General features: G+C 57.0%; 1 protein-coding gene across 1 annotated transcript in view; it reads left to right on the top strand.

The window, feature by feature from the left end:
• Window positions 1–15,732, top strand: part of LOC125341314 — a 39,703-nt gene extending 23,971 nt beyond the window's left edge. The window contains exons 6-9 of the mRNA XM_048333350.1: window positions 937–3,352; window positions 11,094–11,607; window positions 12,244–14,901; window positions 15,199–15,732. Coding sequence (XP_048189307.1) covers window positions 937–3,352; window positions 11,094–11,607; window positions 12,244–14,901; window positions 15,199–15,732 — 6,122 coding nt within the window. The remainder of the gene's footprint in view (window positions 1–936; window positions 3,353–11,093; window positions 11,608–12,243; window positions 14,902–15,198) is intronic.
• The last annotated feature ends 5,218 nt before the right edge of the window (window positions 15,733–20,950 follow it).

Here is a 20,950-nt window from a genome sequence, read left to right as displayed (position 1 = left end):
TGTCTGTCCGTCTGTCTGTCTGATGGTCCATCTGTCTGTGTTTGTGTCTGTCTGTCTGTCTGATGGTCCATCTGACCATGTGTCTGACTGTCTGTCAGATGCTCTGTCCCTGTCTCTCTGTCTGTCTGATTGTCAATCTGACCATGTGTCTGTCTGTCTGTGTCTCTGTCTCTATTGGTCAGCTGGTCTGTCTGTCTGTGTGTCTGTCTGTTTGATGGTCTATCTCACTGTGTGTGTATCTGTCTGTCTGTGTCTCCGTTTCTGTCTGTCTCTGTCAGTCGCTCTGTTCCTTTCTGTCTGTCTGCCTCTCTGATGGTCAATCTGTCTGTCTGTCTGTCTGATGGTGAAGCTGACCATTTGTCTGACTGTCTGTCTGTGTCTCTGTCCCTGTCTGTCTAGTCAGCCGGTCTGTCTGTCTGTGTGTGTGTCTGTCTGTGTCTCTGTTTCTGTGTGTCTGTCAGTCAGTCGTTCTGTCCCTGTCTGATGGTCAATCTGACTGTGTGCCTGTCTGTGTCTCCATGCATGTCTGTTAGTCAGTCGCTCTGTCCCTGTCTGTCTGATGGTCGATCTAACCGTGTGTCTTACTGTCTCTCTGTCTGTGACTCTGTCTGTCAGTCGCTCTGTCCCTATCTGTCTGTGTCTGTGTCTGTCTGTCTGTCTGATGGTCGATCTGACCATCTGTCTGTCTGTCTGATGGTCTATCTGACTGTGTGTCTGTCTGTGTCTCTATGTCTGTCTGTCAGTCAGTCACTCTGTTCCTGTCTGTCTGTCTGTGTGTCTGATGGTCAATCTGACCGTGTATCTGTCTGTCGGTCGGGTGCTGTCTGTGTCTGTGTCTGTCTGCTTGTGGACGGACAGATGCGTGGACACCCAATGCATGTGGGCCCGGCCCTCCATCCATCCGTCTGTCTGTCCTTCCCCCCCTTCCCACTGCAGGCGCAGTATTGACCCCGCACGCCCGCTCCCTGCGCCTCTCTGTCCTCCCCGATGGCTCCCTTGTCCTGCGCGGGGCCCGGGCCCAGGACGCCGGTGACTATGAGTGTGTGGCCGCCAACCGCCACGGCCAAGCCCGGGCTCGCGTGTTCCTGCATGTGCAAGATCCCTCCAAGGACTCCATGGACGCTGTGGACACCAGAGACCCCACCATGGATGCCATGGACACGACCATAGGCGCTGTGGACGCCATAGGCATGATCATGGACAATGTGGACACCGTAGACATGAGCAAGGATGCCATAGACAGGACTGTAGACATCATGGGTGCCATAGACTCCACCGTGGATGCCGTTGGTGTCACAGACACGACTATGTACGCCAGAGACACCATCATGGACACTGTACACACCATAGACATGAGCGTGGACACCGTGGACATCACAGACACCACCATGGACAACACAGATACCACCAGGGACACCGTTGGTGTCACAGACACCAGTGTGGACTCCATAAACATCGTGGACAATGTGGATGCCATAGACACCAGTGTGGACACCATGAACATCACAGACCCCACCATGGACACTGTTGGTGTCACAGACAATGCCGTAGATGCCATGGATGCCATAGACATGAGTGTGGATGCCATAGACACCACCATGTACAATGTGGACACCATAGACACCACCGTGGATGCTGTTGGTGTCACAGACAATTCTGTAGACACTGTGGACACCATAGACATGAGTGTGGACACTGTTGGTGTCACAGACATGACCATGGACACCATAGACACCACCGTGGAAAGTGTGGACACCGTAGACATGAGCATGGACACCAGAGACACCAGTATGGACACTGTGGATGTCACAGACACCACTATGGACACTGTTGGTGTCACAGACAAAGCTGTAGACATCGTGGACATCACAGGCACAAGCGTAGACGCTGTTGATGTCATGGACATGGTCGTGGATACCACTGCACACAAAATGGATGCCAACAAGGATGCCATGGGAGTCGCACCAGATGCCATGGAGGGTGCCGGGGACAACAGCGTCCTGCCAGAAGTCATGGACAATACCAGGGTCACCGGAAATGCCAGGGATGATTCTGGGGCTACCAGGGACATTTCTATGGGGACCAGGGGTGCTGGGGACACCAGTAATGTTGTGGACAATTCTGGGGATGCCAGGGGTGCTGTGGACAATTCTGGGGGGACCAGGGGTGCTGTGGACGATTTGGGGAATATTGGGGATGCTGTGGACGATTCTGGGGACACCAGGAGCACTGTGGACAATTCTGGGAACACCAGGGACACCAGGCACGATTCCATGGGGATCAGGGTTGCCGTGGACAATTTCAGGGGAATCGTGGATGATTCTGTGGGCACCAGGGATGCCGTGTATGATTCTGGGTACACCAGGGACACTGAGAATGACTCTGTGGGGACCAAGGGCTCTGTGGATGATTCCAGGGGCACTGTGGACAATTCTGGGGACACCAGGGGCACTGTGGAAGATTCCAGGGGCGCCATGGATGATTCCAGGGACACTGGGGACACTGTGGACGATTCTGTGGGGAACAGGGTTGCCATGGATGAATCTGGGAACATCGGGCACACCGAGGATGATTCTGGGGGCACTGGGGACACTAGGGATGATTCCGTTGGAACCAAGGGCGCTGTGAACGATTCTGGACACCCCAGGGTCGCCGTGGATGATTCTGGGGACACCAGGGATGATTCTGGGAATACCAGGGACAACGTGGACAAGTCCAGGGGGACCAAGACTGCCGTGAACGATGCCGGGGACACCAGGGACAAGAAGGACACCATGGATGATTCCAGGGGCATCATAAACACCATGAACAACCCTGTGGGTGCCTCAGACCCCAGAAGGCCCACCATTCCCAGTCCCGCGTGGCCGTGGCACACGCCCCCTGCGATCCAGGAGGCACCATGGGAGACATTGCGGGTCCCAGAGGGGCTGGGCCTTCGCGTGCACTGCTCCACATGGGACGCCAGGGCCCCACGCATGACAACAACGAAGGTGCAGTGGACGCTGCCTGACGGATTGCAGCTGGGCGCGTGGCAGGCATCAGCATCGGGCGACGTCCTTGTGTTCCCCAATGGAACGCTGGCCGTGCGACACATGACCGCGCACCACGCGGGGCGCTACGTGTGCGTGGCGACCAACGCCAGGGGGGTCGCAGCCCGCAGGATGGTCACCGTGGATGTGGCACCCTGGCCCAGCACCCAGAAACCCCAGGTGGTGGGGCAGGCCAGGCAGGGACTGCGCACGGTGGTGGTGCAGGGCGCGAACCTGAGATTGCACTGCCACGCACGAGGCGACCCCATGCCCAGGGTGACATGGAGGCTTCCGGACGGACGCGCTGTGGAGGCTGGGGGCAGGTGAGGAGGTGGGAGGGAGGGGAAGGAAGGACGAAGGGAGGGAGGAGGAAGGGGTGAATCCACCCACCCATCCTTCCACCCACCCATCCAAATATCCACCCACCCATAAACCCACCCATCCACACACCCACCCATCCATCCCCCACCCAACCATTCATCCACACTCACACATCCATCCACACACCCACACATCCACCCATCCAACCACCCACCCATCAACCCATCTACACACCCGTCCATAAAACCACCCACCCATCCACCCACCCAACTAGAAATCCACACATCCACCCACGCATCCACCCAACCATCCACCCATCGACCCATCCACCCAACCTTCCATCCATCCATCCACCTACCCATCCAACTATCCATCAACCCATCCATCCACACTTCCACCCACCCACCGACCCATCCACCCATCCATCCATGCACCCATCCAACTATCCATCCACCCACCCATCCATCTACCCACACACCCACCCATCCATCCACCCACACAGCCACTCATCCATCCATCCACCCACCCATCACCACCTATCCACCTAGCCATTCATCCACAAATCCATTGACCCACCCACCCATCCATCCATCCATCCACACACACACACCCATCCATCCATCCATCCATCCATCCACCCACCTATCCACCCACCCACCTCTCCATCCACCCACCCACCCACCCATCCACCCATCCACCCATCCATCAATCCACCCACCCACCCACCCACCCACACACCAATCCAACAGTCCCACCCCCATCCATGCATCCACACACCCATCCATGCTTCCAATCATCCATCCATCAATCCCTCCATCCACCCAAACATCGCTCCATCCACACACCCATCCATCCTCCCACCCACCCATCCACCCACCAGCCCATCCACCTACTCATCCATCTACATTTACACCCATGCACCCACCCATCCAACCACCTACCCATCCACCCAACCATCCAACCATCCATCCATGCATGCATCCATCTAACCATCCATTCATCCATCTACCCATTCATCCATCCACCAACCCGTCCATCCACCCACCACCCATCCATCTACCCATCCAAACACCCACCCAACCATCCATCCACCCACCCATCCATCCACCCACACACCCACCCATCCATCCACCCACACAGCCACTCATCCATCCATCCAACCACCCACCCATCACCACCCATCCACCTAGCCATTCATCCACAAATCCATTGACCCACCCATCCATCCATCCATCCATCCATGCACACACCCACCCACCCATCCATCCATCCACCCACCTATCCACCCACCCATCTCTCCATCCATTCACCCACCCACCCACCCATCACCCCATCCACCCATCCATCAATCCACCCACCCACCCACCCACCCACACATCCATGCATCCACCCACCCACACACCAATCCAACAGTCCCACCCCCATCCATGCATCCACCCACCCATCCATGCTTCCAATCATCCATCCATCGATCACTCCATCCACCCAAACATCCCTCCATCCACACACCCATCCATCCTCCCACCCACCCATCCACCCACCAACCCATCCACCTACTCATCCATCTACATTTACACCCATGCACCCACCCACCCATGCACCCACCCATCCAACCACCTACCCATCCACCCAACCATCCACCCATCCATCCATGCATGCATCCATCTAACCATCCATTCATCCATCCACCCATTCGTCCATCCGCCAACCCGTCCATCCACCCACCACCCATCCATCCACCCACCACCCATCCATCCACCCATCCACACAACCACTGATACTACCACCCACCCACACATCCACCCAGCCACCCACCCATCCATCAATCCATCCATCCACCCATCCATACATCCACTGATCCACCCACACATCCACCCATCCAGCCATCCACCCACCCATCCACCCATATATCCACCAAAAACCAAATCACCCCCCCACAACCATCCACCCACCCATCCATCCAACCATCCACCCACCCACCCATCCATCCATCCATCAATCCACCCATCTACCCACCCATCCAACACCCATCTACCTACCCACTCATCCATCCGTCCTCTCATCCACCAACCAACCCATCCACCCTACACCCACCCAATAGCCCACTCATCTACCACCCATCCATCCATCAACCCACCCACCCATCCCTTCACCCATCCACTCATCCATCCATCCACCAATCCATCACCCACACACAAATCCATCCACCCACCAATCCATCCACGCACTCATCCATCCATCCACCCACCAATCCATCCACACATCTACTCACCCACCCATGCTTCCACCCACTCACCCATCCACCCACCCAACCCTCCATCCATCCACCCACCCATATAACCACACACTCATCCACCTACCTACTCATCCACCCGTCCTCCAATCCACCCAAACACCTATTCACGCTCCCACCCACCACCCATCTACCAACAGATCCACCCACCCATCCGCCCATCCACCCATCCATCTATCCACCCATCCATCGACCCTCGCAACAATCGAAACCTCCATCTACCCACCCATTCACCCACCCACCAATCCACCCATCCAATCTTCCACCCTCCCACCCACCAACCCATCCATCCACCAATCCAGTCACCCACCCATCCATCTACTCATCCACCGACCCACCCATCCAAACACCTAACCACCCACACACCCACCCATCCATGCATGCACCCACCCATCCATCCACCAATCCAATCACCCAACCATCATCCACCCATCCTGCCACCCACCCATCCACCCATCCACTCACCCATCCACCCATCCACTCACCCACCCATCCATCCAACCATCCAACCATCCACCAACCAACCCTCCCATCCATCCACCAACCCATCCATCCATTCATCCATCTACCCATCCACCTACCAACTAATACACCATCCACCCACCAACCTATCCACTCTACAGCCACTCACCCACCCATCCATCTACGTACCCATACACTCACCCACCTATCGATCCACCCATCCACCCACCAATCCATCCACCCACCCACCCAACCACCCATTCAACCACCTACCCACCCAGCCAGCCATCCATCTATCAACACAACCACCCATCCATCCACTCACCCTCCCATTCATCCATCCACACACTGACCCATCCACCCATCCTTCCACCAACCAACCCATCCACCCATCCATCCACCCACGCACCAATCGATCAACCCATCCACCCTCCCACACATCCACCCACCCAGCTATCCACCCATGCAACGACCCACCTTTCCACCTTCCCATGCACCCACCAATCCATCCACCAATTCACTCACTCACCCATCCATCTACCCATCCAACCACCCACCCATCCATCCACCCATCCACTCACCCACCCTTCCATCCACCCACCCACTCACTAACCCATCCATCCATCCATCCACCCACCCACCCATCCACGCATTCACCAACCCACCCATCCATTCACCCACCAAACCATCCATCCATGCACCCACCCAACCACCCAAAAATCCATCCAACCCCCCACCATCTTCCACACATCAAACTACCCATCAACCCATCCAACCACCCACACATCCATCCACCCATCCATCGAACCATCCATCCATCCATCCACCCATATATCGATTCTGCCATCCACCCACCCACCCATCCATCCACCCATCAATCCACCCATACATCCACCCACCCACCCATCCACCCACGCAATCCTTCATCCACCCACGAAACCCTCCATCCATCCACACATCCCTCCATCCATGCACCCACCCACCCAACCACAAATCCATCCAACCACCCACCATCTTCCACCCATCATACTACCCATCAACCCATCCAACCACCCACACATCCATCCACTCACCCATCCACCCACCTAACCCTCTATCCATCCACACATCCCTCCATCCATCCACCCAACCACACACCCATCCACCCACAAACCCACTCACCCATCCACCCATCCATCCATCCAAATATCCATCCACCCACCTACCCACCCATCCACTCATCCATCTACCCACCCATCCAACCAATCACCAAACCATCCATCCATCCATTCACCCATATATCCATCCAACCATCCACCCACCCAACCTTTCACCCACCCAACCACACACCGAACCACCCATCCACTCATCTACCCAACCACCCATCCACCATTCACCCACCCACACATCCACCTACCCACCCACCCAAACACGCATTCTTCCACCCAATCACCCATCCATGCATACACCCACCCATCCATCCATCCACCCACCCACCAACCCATCCATGAATCTACCCACACAAGTTTGCATCCAACCACCCATCCATCCATCCATCCCTCCATCCGTCACACATCCCTCCATGCACCCACACATCCATCCTCTCACCCGCACATCCACCCACCCATCCATCCACCCATCCATCCATCAACACTTCCACACACCCACTCAACCATCCATGCAGCCATCGACCCATCCATCCACCCACACATCCGTCCATCCACCAACCCGGCATTCCACCCACCCATCCATCCATCCAACCATCCACACATCCACCCAACACCCACCCACCCACACATCCACCCACCCACCCAACCATCAGTCCATCCACACATCCACCAACCCATCCATTGAACCATCCACCTATCCAGCCAACCGCCCACTAACACATCCATCCATCCACCCTCCCATCATTCCATATATCCACCCAACCACCCTTCTATGCATCCACCCACACAAACACACCGAACCACCAATCCATTCACCCACGCATTCATCCACCCACCCATCCACCCTCCCAACCATCCACCCATCCATCCAAACATCCACTCACCCACCCATCCCTCCACCCATCCATCCCCGACCCACCCACCTACCCATCCATCCATTCACCCACCCAACCAACCAACCACCCATCCACTCATCCATCCATCAATCCAACCACCCATCCATCCACTCACCCATCCATCCATCCACCCACCCACCAATCGCCCATCCACCCATCCATCTACCCACGCACCAATCGATCAACCCATCCACCCTCCCACACATCCACCAACCCAGCCATCCACCCATCCAACGACCCACGTTTCCACCTTACCACGCACCCACCCATCCATCCACCAATGCACTCACCCACCCATCCACCCACCCACACATCCATGTATCCATCTACCCACCCATCCATCCACCCACCAAACCATCCATCCATCCATCCATCCAACCAGCCTTCAACCCATCCAACCTCCCACACATCCATCCACCCATCCATCAACCCACCCATCCATCCACCCACCAATATATCCATTCATCCATCCACCCACCTAATCATCCACCAACCCACCGATCCATCCACCCATCCACCCATCCATCCATCCACCCACACATCCACCCTCCCAACCCTCCATCCATCCACACATCCCTCCTCCATTCACCGACCCATCTTACCACCCGCCCATCCACCCATCCAACCACGCACCCATCTATCGACATATTCAATCACCCACCCACCCATCCATCCATCCAACCACTCACAGATCCAACCATCTACACACCCACCCATCCATCCAACCATACACCCACCCAGCCATCCACCCATCCACGAATCCATCTACCTACCCATCCTTCCACCCACCAAATCATCCATCCATCCACCCACTCATCCATCCACCACCCCCATCTTTCCACCCATCCAACAACCCATCAACACATCCATCCATCCACCTATCCATCCACCCATCCATCGAAACACCCATCCATCCATCCACCCATATATCCATCCATCCAACCACCAAAACATCCACCCACCCATCCATCCATCCATCCATCCAACTGTGCATCCACCTACCTATCTACCCTCCCATCCAACGACACACCCATCCATCGATCCACCCATATATCCATCCAAACACCCACCCAACCATCCACCCATCCATCTACCCATACACCTACCCAACCACCCATCTACCCACCCATCCACCCACCTATCCACCCATCCACACATCCACCCACCCATCCACCCACACTTCTACCTACCCACTCATCCACCCATCCTCCCAACCATCCACCTACCCACTCTTTCACCCATCCTCAAATCCACCCACAAATTCACCCTCCCACCCACCAACCCCTCCATCTACCAACCCATCCACCCACCATTCCACCCATGCACCCATCCACCCTGCCACCCACCCAGCCCTCCATCTACCCACCCAGCCAGCCATCCACCCATCCATTTACCCACCCTTCCACCCTCCAGCCCACAAACCAATCCGTCCACCAATCCACTAAACCACCAATCCATCAACCCATCCACCCACCCACCCATGCGCCCATCCACACATCCACCAATCCATTCAACTACCCACCCATCTACCCACCCACCTATCACACACCCATCCTTGCACCCATCCATACACCCATCCATCCATACACCCATCCACGCAAAAAACAACCCACTGACCCACCCATCCAACCATCTACCCAACCACCCATCCACCCATTCACTCACCCACCTACCCACCCACACATCCACCTACCCACCCACCCACCAAAACACCCATTCATCTACCTACCGAACCATCCACCCTCCCATCCACCCATTCATGCATACACCCACCCATCCACCCACCCATCCATCCACATACCCACCCACCAATACACCCATCTACCCACCCACCAAACCATCCATGCACCTACCCACCCAAACATGCATCAAACCACCCATCCATCCATCCCTCCATTCACACACCCATCCCTCAATCCACCACCAATCCATCCTCCCACCCACCCATCCACACACCCACCCATTCACGCATCCATCCATCCACACTTCCACCTACCCATCCATCCATGAAGCCATCCACCCATCCATCCATCCATCCACCCACCCACCCATCATTCCAACCGTCCATACACCCACCCATACACCAATACATCCAACCACCCATGCATCCATCAATACATTCACCCACCCACCCAACCTTCCATCCACACATCCACCAACCCATCCATCGACCCATCCACCTATCCAGCCAGCCACCCACCCATACATCCATCCATCCAATCACCCATCCACCCATATATCCACCCAACCACCCATCTATCCACCCATACCCACACACCCATCCATCAATCCATTCATCCAACCATCTACCCATCCACCCACCCACCTACACTCCCATTCATCCACCCATCCCAACCCATTCATCCATCCATCCATCTAACCATACACCCACCCATCCACCTACCAACTCATACAACCATCCACCCACCCAGCAATCCACCCTACACTCACTCACCGACTCATCCATCTACCCACGCATACACCCACCACCCACCCATCCAGCCATCCAACTACCCAAACATCCACCCACCCTTCTACCCTCCCACCCACACACCCACCCATTCTTCTACCCACACAACCACCCAACCTCCAATCCACCAGCCCACCCATCCCCCCTCCCACCCATCCACCTATCCATCCACAAAACCACTCACCCACCATCCATCCACACATCCACCCAACCACCCATCCAAGCATCCATTCACACATCCACCCATCCATCCACCCACCTACCCACCCATCCACTCATCCACATATACATCCAACAACCTAACCACCCATCCTACCACTCACCCACCCATCCATCCATGCACCCACCCACCCATCCACCAACTGATCTATCCACTCATCCATCCACCCATGCACTCACCCACCCATCTACCCACCCACCCATCCATCCACCCACCCACTCGTCTGACCCTCCCTCCCTCCCTCTCTCTCTCAGCCTCGACACCCGGGTCCACACCTTCCACAATGGCACCCTGGTGGTTCTTCGGGTGACCCCGCAGGACGCCGGCGACTACCTCTGCGTGGCCCGCAACCCCGTGGGCAACGACCTCGCCATGCTGCGGGTTGATGTGGCCCTGTTGGCTCCCAGGATCCATCGCCCTGACCACTTGTCCCCCCTCCATTCCCCTCCTTCTCCTCCTCTCCCCCTCCATGTGGCCCTGGGCGGCCAGCTCCGCGTTGACTGCGTGGCCAGCAGCCTCCCGACCCCAGAGTTGTCCTGGCATCTCCCCGATGGCACCCGGGTGACCCCCGGGGTGCAGGTCGTGGGTCCTGGGGGATCCCGGGCCACCATGATGCCCAATGGGACGTTGGCGGTGACTGGCGTGGGGCGTGGGGATGCCGGGGTGTATGTGTGCCAGGCTCGCAACTGGGCTGGGTGGGATGAGCTTCGCATGCGCGTGGAGGTGGGGGAGTGGCCTTCCTCCTACTCCCAGTCCTCCCCCTCCTCCTCCTCCACTTCCTCCTCCTCCTCCTCTTCCTCCATTTTCTCCTCCTCCTCCTCCCCTCTCTCATATCCCACCTCCTCCCACTCCTCCCCATCCTCCCATCCATCCTCTTTCTCCATCTCCTCCTTCTCCATCTCCTCCTCCCAATCTTCTTCCCCCTCCTCCTCCTCCATCTCCTCCTCTCCCTCCTCTTCCCCCTCCTCCTCCCCCTCCTCTCCATCCTCCCATCCCTCCTCCTCCTCCTTTTCCATCTCCTCCTCTTCCCCCTTCTTCCATCCCTCCTCCTCCCGGACCTCCTCCCCCTCCTCCCCGTCCTCCTCCTCACATTCTTCCTCCTCCCCCTTCTCTTCCTTGTCCAATTCTTCCTCCTTCCCCTCCCCCCTCTCCTCCTCCTCCGTCTCCTCCCCCTCCTCCAATTCTTCCTCCTCTCATCCCTCCTCCTTCTCCTCCTATTCTTCCTTTTCCCCCTCCTCCTCTCTATCATCCCCCTCCTCCCATCCCTCCTCCTCTCCCCGTCCTCCCCCCCGGGTCACCATCCGAGTCCCCTATGGCGACCCCGTCACCCTGCGCTGCCCCTTACCCCGCCCGTCCTCCCCTCCCTCCTCCTCCTTTTCCTCCCCCTCCCCCTCCTCTGCCCATTCTTCCTCTTCCTCCTCCCTAATCACCTGGCTGACCCCGACCCTCCACCCAGTGCCCTCCCTGTCCTCCCTGTCCTCCTCCCCATCCTCTTCCTCCTCCAGGTACTCCGTCCACCCCAACGGCCGTCTGTCCATCCACCGTGTTCAGCGCGCTGACGGCGGCCGCTACACCTGCCTGGCATCCGGGGGCCAGAAGGCCTCGGTGGACGTGGAGGTGCTCCTAGTGCCGCCCCGCATCCTCGACAGGGCGGTGGAGGCCATTGTGCTGGAGATGGAGAGCACCCGAACCAAGATGGCGCCCATAGACACCATTGGTAGAACCAAGATGGCCCCAGTGGATACCACTGGTAGAAGCAAGATGGCGCTGGTGGACACCATTGGTAGAACCAAGATGGAACAGGTGGACCCCATTGGTGGAACCAACATGGCGCTGGTGGACACCATTGATGAAACCAAGATGGAACTGGTGGACACCATTGATGGATCCAAGATGGTGCCAGGAGACACCATTGGTAGAACCAATATGGCGCCAGGAAACAGCATTGATCGAACCAAGATAGTGCCCATGGACACCACTGGTAGAACCAAGGTGGTGCTGGTGGACACAGTTGCTGGTTCCAAGATGGCGGCAGGAGACACCATTGATCAAACCAAGATGGCATTGATAGACACCATTGTTGGATCCAAGATGGCTCCAGGGGAGACCATTTCTGGATCCAAGATGGTGCCAGGGAAGATGGTGTTAGTAGACACCGTTGGTGGATCCAACATGGGCCCAGTGGACACCTTTGGTGGATCCAATATGGTGCCGGTGGACACCATTGGTAGAACCAAGATAGAACTGGTGTACCCCATTGCTGTATCCAAGATGGCACCAGGGAAGTCCATTGCTGAATCCAAAATGGTGCCAGGGAAGATGGCGTTGGTGGACCGCATGGCGCCCGAGGCTCAGGCCACGGAGACGGCCCTGCTGGTGCCGCGAGAGGCCCGCACACTGTTGCTGCGCTGCTTGGCGGTGGGGTGGCCCCCGCCCCGCATCCTCTGGCTGTTGCCCCCGGGGCAGGTGGTGTTACCCCCAGGGTACCGGGGCGGTCGAACGTTGGTGCGCGGGGACGGCAGCCTGGAGCTGCGGGGTCTGCGGCCTGGGGTAGGGGCCCAGGTGGTGTGTGTGGCCCAGAACCCGGCCGGGGAGGTGCGCAGGGCAGTCAGGGTTAGAGTCGGGGGTCACCCCGGGGATCCCCAAAGGGTGTACCCCGTCATCCTGGGCATCACTGCGGCAATGCACCCTGGAGGTTCCAGGGTGAACCCCACAATGGACAGGGTGCATCCCACAATAGGGAACCCTGATTCTGGGGTTCCCCACAAGGTGAACCCCACAATGCCAATCCCTGGTACTGGGGGTCACTCCCGGAATCACAAGGTGAACCCCACAATGGACAAACCTGGTTCTGGGGGTCATCCCGGGAATCCCCATAAGGTGCACCCCACAATTCTGACCACTGGTTCTGGGGGTCACCCCTGGATTCCCTACAAGGTGCACCCCACAATCCTGGGCATCCCTGCTGCAAGACACTCCAAGATTCTCAAGGTGAACCCCACAATGTGGACCCCTGGTTCTGGAGGTCACCCCAGTATTTCCCACAAGGTGCACCCCACAATGGGCCTACCCGGTTCTGGGGGTCACCCTGGGATTCCGCATAAGGTGCACCCCATCAACCAAGGTATCTCTCGTTCTGGGGGTCACCCCAGGGTTCCCTACAACGTGAATCCCATAATGAATATCCCTGTTGCAAGACACACCGAGATTCCCAAGGTGCACTCCACATTGAGAACCCCTGGTTCTGGAGGTAACCCCAGGATTACCCATAAGGAGCACCGCATCTCTGCTGCAAGACACCCTGGGATACCCAAGGTGAACCCCACAATGCACAAGGTACACCCCACAATGGACAAGGTGCACCCCACAATGCAGACTCATGGTTCTACAGGTCAACTCAGGAATCCCTACAAGGTGAACCCCACATTGGACAAGATGCACCCCACAATATGGACCCCTAGATCTGGGGGTCACCACGAGATTCCTCACAAGGTGTACCCTGCAATGGACAAGGTGCACCCCACAATGCATACCCCTGGTTTGGGGGGTCACCCCAAGATTTCCCACCATATGCACTCCACAATGGACAAGGTGCTCCCCACAACGCGGACCCCGGGTTCTGGAGGTCACCCCTGGATTCCCCACAAGGTGCACCACAAAATGCGGACCCCTGAATCGGGGGTTCACCCCAGGGTTCCCTACAAGGTGAACCCCACAATGGACAAGGTGCACCCCACTAAGCGGACCCCTAGTTCTGAGGGTCACCCAAGGATTACCTACGAGGTGCACCCTACCACGAGCATCCCTGCAGCAAGACACCCCAAGATTTCCCAGCAGATGCACCCCACCATGTGGCCACCCTGGTCTGGAGGTCACCCCAGGATCCTAAAGATGCACCCCACAATGGAAAAGGTGCACCCCACAATGGGTGTACCTGGTTCTTGGGGTCACCCCAGGGTTCCGCACAAGGTGAACCCCACTTCCATCTTCATCCATGAAGGCCGCACATTTCGCCTGCCCTGCCCGGCTGCCAAATCCCCATCCTCCCCATCCTCCTCCTCCTCCCATACATCCTCCTCCATCCCCACCTCCTCTTCTCATCCCTCCTCCTCCTCCCATCCATCCTCCGATTCCTCCTCCTCTTCTTTCCTGTCTTTCTCCTCCTATCCCTCCTCCTCCCATCCCTCCTCCCATCCTTCCTCCTCCTCCCCGTCCTACTCTTCCCCCACCTCTCTGTCCTCCTCCCCCTCCATCTTGTCCTCCTCCCCCTCTTCTCCTTCCTCTCCCTCCTCCTCCTTCCCCTCCTCCTCATCCTCCCCACCCTCCTCCCCTGTCTCCTGGCTCCTCCCTGATGGCCAGGTCCTGCGGGGCCCTCAGAACCGGGGACGCTTCTCTGTGCTCCCTGATGGCTCCCTGGTGGTCCGCGGGGCCTCTGACCATGATCGGGGCAACTACGTCTGCTGGGGGAACCAGTGGGGGGACCGGCAGGAGGACCGTTGGGAGCACCGTCAGGAGGAGCGCGTTGGGGTGGCCCTGGTGACCCGCGGGGCCCGCGCAGTGCGGGATGGGAGGGAGGTTGGTGAGCTGGGCATCCCTGGTACCTGGGGAGGCATTGACTGGCAACCGGATGGGAACCAGAAGTCAGCCTCCCAGGACCCTGGCATCCAGGGAGGCATTGCCTGGCAACCGGAAGTGACCCGGAAGTTGGACACTGTGGTCCTTGGGAACCAGGGAGGGGTTGCCTGGCAACCAGAAATGAGCCAAAAATTGGCCTCCCATGCTTCTGGGAGCCAAGGAGGTGTTGCCTGGCAACCGGAAGGGAACCGGAAGTTGACCTCTGAGGCCTCTGGGAGCCAGGGAGACGTTGCCAGGCTACGCAGGAGGGGAACCTGAAGTCCCTCCCCGCCCCTGTCGCCGTGACAACCAGAAGCGCATCCTGCGGGACGGGGCGTGCTGAGAACAGGAAAAACAACAATAATAATAATAATACGAAGGGAAAATATGATAATGAAATTAATAATAATAAAATGAAAATAGTGAATTAAAGAATAAAAAGAGAATTAAAGATGCAAAATCATGATGAGGAAATTAATTAACCAATACCCAGCACGTCATTTCTGCTAGGCCACTCGGAAACTGGCCTGGCCCTGCCCCCAGCCCCACCTGTCACTCCCCGCGTCTCACTTGGATGCCAGCACCCCACTTCTGGTGGGTTTCCAGGTGAAAGGCTATGTCTTGCCCCCTAGGAAGGCCACTTCCGGTGGGTATCCAGGCGACGGGGTATGTCCCGCCTCCATAATATTCACTTTCGGTTGGTATTTAAGTGACAGGCTGTGTCCCGCCCCTATAACTTCCATTTCCGGTGGTTATCTAGGCGACAGCCTATGTCCCTCCCACCCCTAGGATGTCTACTTCTGCTAGGCATCTAGGATACAGGCTATGTCCCGCCCACCCCGGTCGGCCACTTCCTGTTCATATCCAGTTGCCAGGCTGTCTCTGCCCCCATAACTTCTACTTCCACTTGGTATCCAAGTGACAGGCTATGTCGTGCCCCCCAATGACTGCCACTTCCAGTTAATATCCAGGAGAGAGGCTGTGTCCACCAACATTAATTCTACTTTCACTTGGTATCCCGGAGAAAGGCTATGTCCTGCCCTCCAATGACGGCCACTTCCCATTCATATTCAGGAGACAGACTATGTCCTGCCCCTCTATAAAGGCCACTTCCAGTTGGTATACAGGAGACAGACTATGTCCTGACCCCTAATGACAGCCACTTCTGGTTCATATCCACTGACAGGTTATGTCCCTCCCGCTATTATGGCCACTTCCAGGTCCTATCCAGGACACAGGCTATGTCCCACCCTCCTAGAATGGCCACTTTCAGTGTATCCAGGAGACAGGCTATGTCCCGACCCCTATGACAGCCACTTTGGTTCTAATCCAGGAGAAAGACTATGTCCCGCCCCCATAACTTCCACTTCCACTTGGTATCTAAGTGACAGGCTATGTCCTGCCCCCCCTAGGATGGCCACTTCGGGTTCTTATCCAGGACACAGGCTATGTCCTGCCCCCAGCTCCCCTCACCGGTGATGCCCTGGGCCCAACAGAAATGCAGAGCGTGTGGGGGAAGGCGGGATGGGGGTGTTTCGTGCCCATGCCACGCCCACTTCTTGTCTTGGGACACCCGGATGCCCATCAGGCAGAAGTCCTTCCCTCTTTCTTCCGGTGCCGGGATTCGGGAGAAGCCACGGAAGCTGCGATTCCCAGCGTTTCTTTTATTGCCCCTCCAGCTGTCTCCGAGTGTGGGTGGGTGTGTGCGTCATGATGACACCTCCCTGGGGGCAGAGCCTGGGCGGGGCCTTAGCAGCCTGTAAGGGAAGGAGGGTGGGGGGTTGGGAGGCAAAAGAAGGAGCCATGTTGGAAACGGGGGTATCTGGGACGAGGTTTCCACCCCCCACCACCTACCTCCAACCCCGGCCCAGGTTGGACTTGAACCCCACATCCCTGAGTGGTCCAGAGCCTGAGGCCTAGTGCGGGGTCTCAAGCCTGAGGCCTAGTGTTGGGGACCAAGCCTGAGGCCTATTGTGGACGTCAAAGCCTGGGGCCTAGTGTGGGGTCTGAAGCCTGAGGCCTACAGGAAAGGCTGAAGCCTGCGGCCTAGCAGGGAGGCTGGAGCCTGAGGCCTAGAACAGGGTCTGAAGCCTGAGGCCTAGTGAAAGGCCAAAGCCTGAGGCTTGCGGGAAAGGCTGAAGCCTGAGGCCTAGTGTGGGGTCTGAAGCCTGAGGCCTAACACAGAGTTCAGAGCCTGAGGCCTAGCAGGGAGTATGGAGCCTGAGGCCTCGCATGGGGTCTGAAGCCCCAGGCCTAGTGTGGATGCCAAAGCCTGAGGCCTAGTGCAGATGCCAAAGCCTGAGCCCTGCTGGAAAGTCTGAAGCCTGAGGCCTACTGTGGAGGCCCAAGCCAGAGGCCTAGTGTGGTTGGAGCCTGAGGCCTGCAGGAAAGTCTGAAGCCTGGGGCCTAGCCCAGGGTCTAAAGCCTGAGGCTTAGTGTTGGGGGCAAAGCCTGAGGCATATCAGGGAGGATGAAGCCTGAGGCCTGTGGGAAAATCTGAAGGCTGAGGCCTGGCAGGGAGGCTGGAGCCTGAGGCCTGCAGGTAAGGCCAGAGCCTGAGGCCTAGCGCGGGGTCTGAAGCCTGAGGCCTATGGGAAAGTCTGAAGACTGAGGCTTAGGGTGGGGTCTGAAGCCTGAGGCCTAACATAGGGGACGGAGCCTGAGGCCTGTGGGAAAGGCCAGAGCCTGAGGCCTAGTGTGGGGTCTGAAGCTTGAGGCCTAGTGCGGGGTCTGGAGCCTAAGGCCTAGTGCAGAAGCCAAAGCCTGAGGCCTAGCCCGGGGTCTGAAGCCTGAGGCCTAGCAGGGGGAAGGATTCTAAGGCCTAGTGTGAATGCCAAAGCCTGAGGCCTACAGGGAAGTCTGAAGCCTGAGACCTAGCACACAGGCCACATGACCCCCGACCCCTTGACCTTCTGGGCTACTCATGCATGCCAAGATGGCACTGGTGGACACCATTGCTGGAACCAAGATGACCCCAGTTGACACCATTAGTGGATCGAAGATGGCGCCAGGGGACACCATTGATGGAACCAACATGTCCCTAGTGGACACCAGTGGTAGAAGCAAGATGGCTGCTGGTGAGCCTCATTGGTGGATCCAACATGGCCTCAGTGGACACCATTGGTAGAAACAAGATGGAACTGGTGGACACCATTGATCGAACCAAGATGGGGTTGGTGGACACCATTGTTGGAACCAAGATGGCCCCAGGGAAGTCCATTGGTGGATCCAAGATAGCGCCAAGTAAGTCCATTGCTGGATCCAAGATGGCACCAGGGAAGATGGCGCTGGAGGACAACATTGACCGAACAAAGATGGGGTTGGTGGACACCATTTTTGGAACCAAGATGGCCCCAAGGAAGTCCATTGGTGGATCCAAGATGGCACCAGGGAAGTCCATTGCTGGATCCAACATGGCCCCAGTGGGCACCATTGAAGGATCCAACATGGTGCCTGAGCCATGCTGGGCCCTGCTGGTGCCCCCCAAGACCTGTGCACTGCAGCTGCACTGTGCCATAGTGGGGTGGCCCCTACCCCACGTGCTGGGGCTGTTGCCTCCGGGACGTGTGGTGTTGTTCTCAGGTACTGGGGCAGCTGGGTGTCAGTGTGGGCGGATGGCGGCCTGGAACTGCGGGGTCTGCGGCTGGGAGGAGGCAAGGGTGTTGTTCTGTTGTGAGAAACCCAGAGATTCCCAAGGTGCACCCCACAATGCCGAACCCTGGTTCTGGGGGGTCAACCCTAGATTCCCCACAAGGTGTACTCCACAAAGGACATAACTCATTCTGGGGGTAGCCCCGAGATTTTCTGCCCACAATGGACAAGGTGCATTGCACAATGTGGACCCATAGTTCTGGAGGTTACCTCAGGATTCCCCAAAAGGTGAACCCCATCAAGCCAGGTATTTCTGGTTCTGGGGGTTTCCCCAGAATTCTCCACAAGGTGAACCCCACAATGGACAAGGTGAACACCAAAATCCTGAGCATCCCTGCTGGAAGACACCCGGAGATTCCCAAGGTGAATCCCACAATGTGGACCCCTGATTCTGGGGTTACGCCAGGATTGTCCACAAGGTGAACCCCAAAAGGCAACCATCTTGTTGGGAGGTCACCCAAGGATTTCCCACAAGGTGAACCCCACTCCCTTCTTCATCCATGAAGGACCCACCTTCCGCCTTCCCGGCTTCCACATCACCATCCTCCCCCTCCTCCTACTCCTTGTCCTCCTCCTTCCATCTCTCCTCCTCCTCCCATCCCTCCTCCCACCCCTCCTCCTCCTCCCATCCCTCCTCCCATCCCTTCTCCTCCTCCCATCCCTCCTCCTCCCATCCCTCCTCCCACCCCTCCTCCTTTTCCTCCTATCCCTTCTCCTTCCTGTCCTCCCCATCCCTCCTCCTCTGCCCATCCCTCCTCCTCTCATCCTCCCATCCCTCCTCCTCTCATCCTCCCATCCCTCCTCCTCCTCCCATCCCTCCTCCCATCCCTCCCCTTCCTCCCCATCCTCCCATCCCTCCTCCCATTCCTCATCTTTCTCATTCTCCCCATCCTTGGCCTCCTCCTCTTCCTCGTCCTACTCTTCCCTTCCTCTCCCTCCTCCCCTTCCTCCACTTCGATCTCCTCGTCCAGCTCGTCGCCCTTCTCCCCCTCTTCCTAGTCCTCCCACTCCTCTCCCTCCTCCTGTTGTACCAAGTCAAAAGACCACCCCCAAGAAGACCACCGAGATTCAGACACTCCGAAATGCAAAAGCAAGGCAAGGCTTTATTTAAGCGAGCTGCAACTCGGGCCTCATCCTACCGACCGACACAGCGGAGGTTAGGAGGAAGCCCCGATCTGTGATTACACAGGACTTACAAAGGCAAAGAACAAGGTTACAACAATCAGCTGTGCAAGCAAGATTAGAACACAGGTAGAAATCTGATCGGCTCAGGGTTCGATTCTAAAATGGGTTTCACGTGGTGGGGCCTGACTTCAAAGTCTGGCACCTCATTTCCCCCTTTTTCTTTTTGGTACCTTGGGAGCCAATCATGGCTCCATTCTGTCTATTTCAATGGCTTGCATGTCTAGGGGATGATATAGAGGTAAGGCATGGGCCAGTAGGGCCAAAAGTAGTATCCGAAAATAACTCTGGTCCCTCGGTTTTAAAGGGGGGCTGATGGGTGAAGATCATCCATCTTCTGTAATTTCTTCAGGCTGACTCAGGGGCGTTGACCTTACCTAGCCAGGAACCTATAACCTTAGTCTACTTTACCAAGGGACTGCAGGATTACTGCAAACTGAAAATTGACTTTCAGCTATATAGACTTACCATTTGCTGTATAGTGTTTAGTATACAAATGTAAGCAACAAAATACATAAACTTCTCAGCTATGCTCTAAGGGTCAGGTGACTATACCCATATTCCTGAGCAAGCCCAAAACTACCTAAGATAAGGGGGTCACCTCACTTTGGAGTGAGCTGCCAAAATAACATCAACACTAGCCAGGGTAGTAAGGAAAGAAGGC

This window comes from Perognathus longimembris, chromosome 24, assembly GCF_023159225.1.
Source record: "Perognathus longimembris pacificus isolate PPM17 chromosome 24, ASM2315922v1, whole genome shotgun sequence".
In the NCBI taxonomy this organism is placed as follows: domain Eukaryota; kingdom Metazoa; phylum Chordata; class Mammalia; order Rodentia; family Heteromyidae; genus Perognathus; species Perognathus longimembris.
This window is presented reverse-complemented; position numbering and strand designations above follow the sequence as displayed.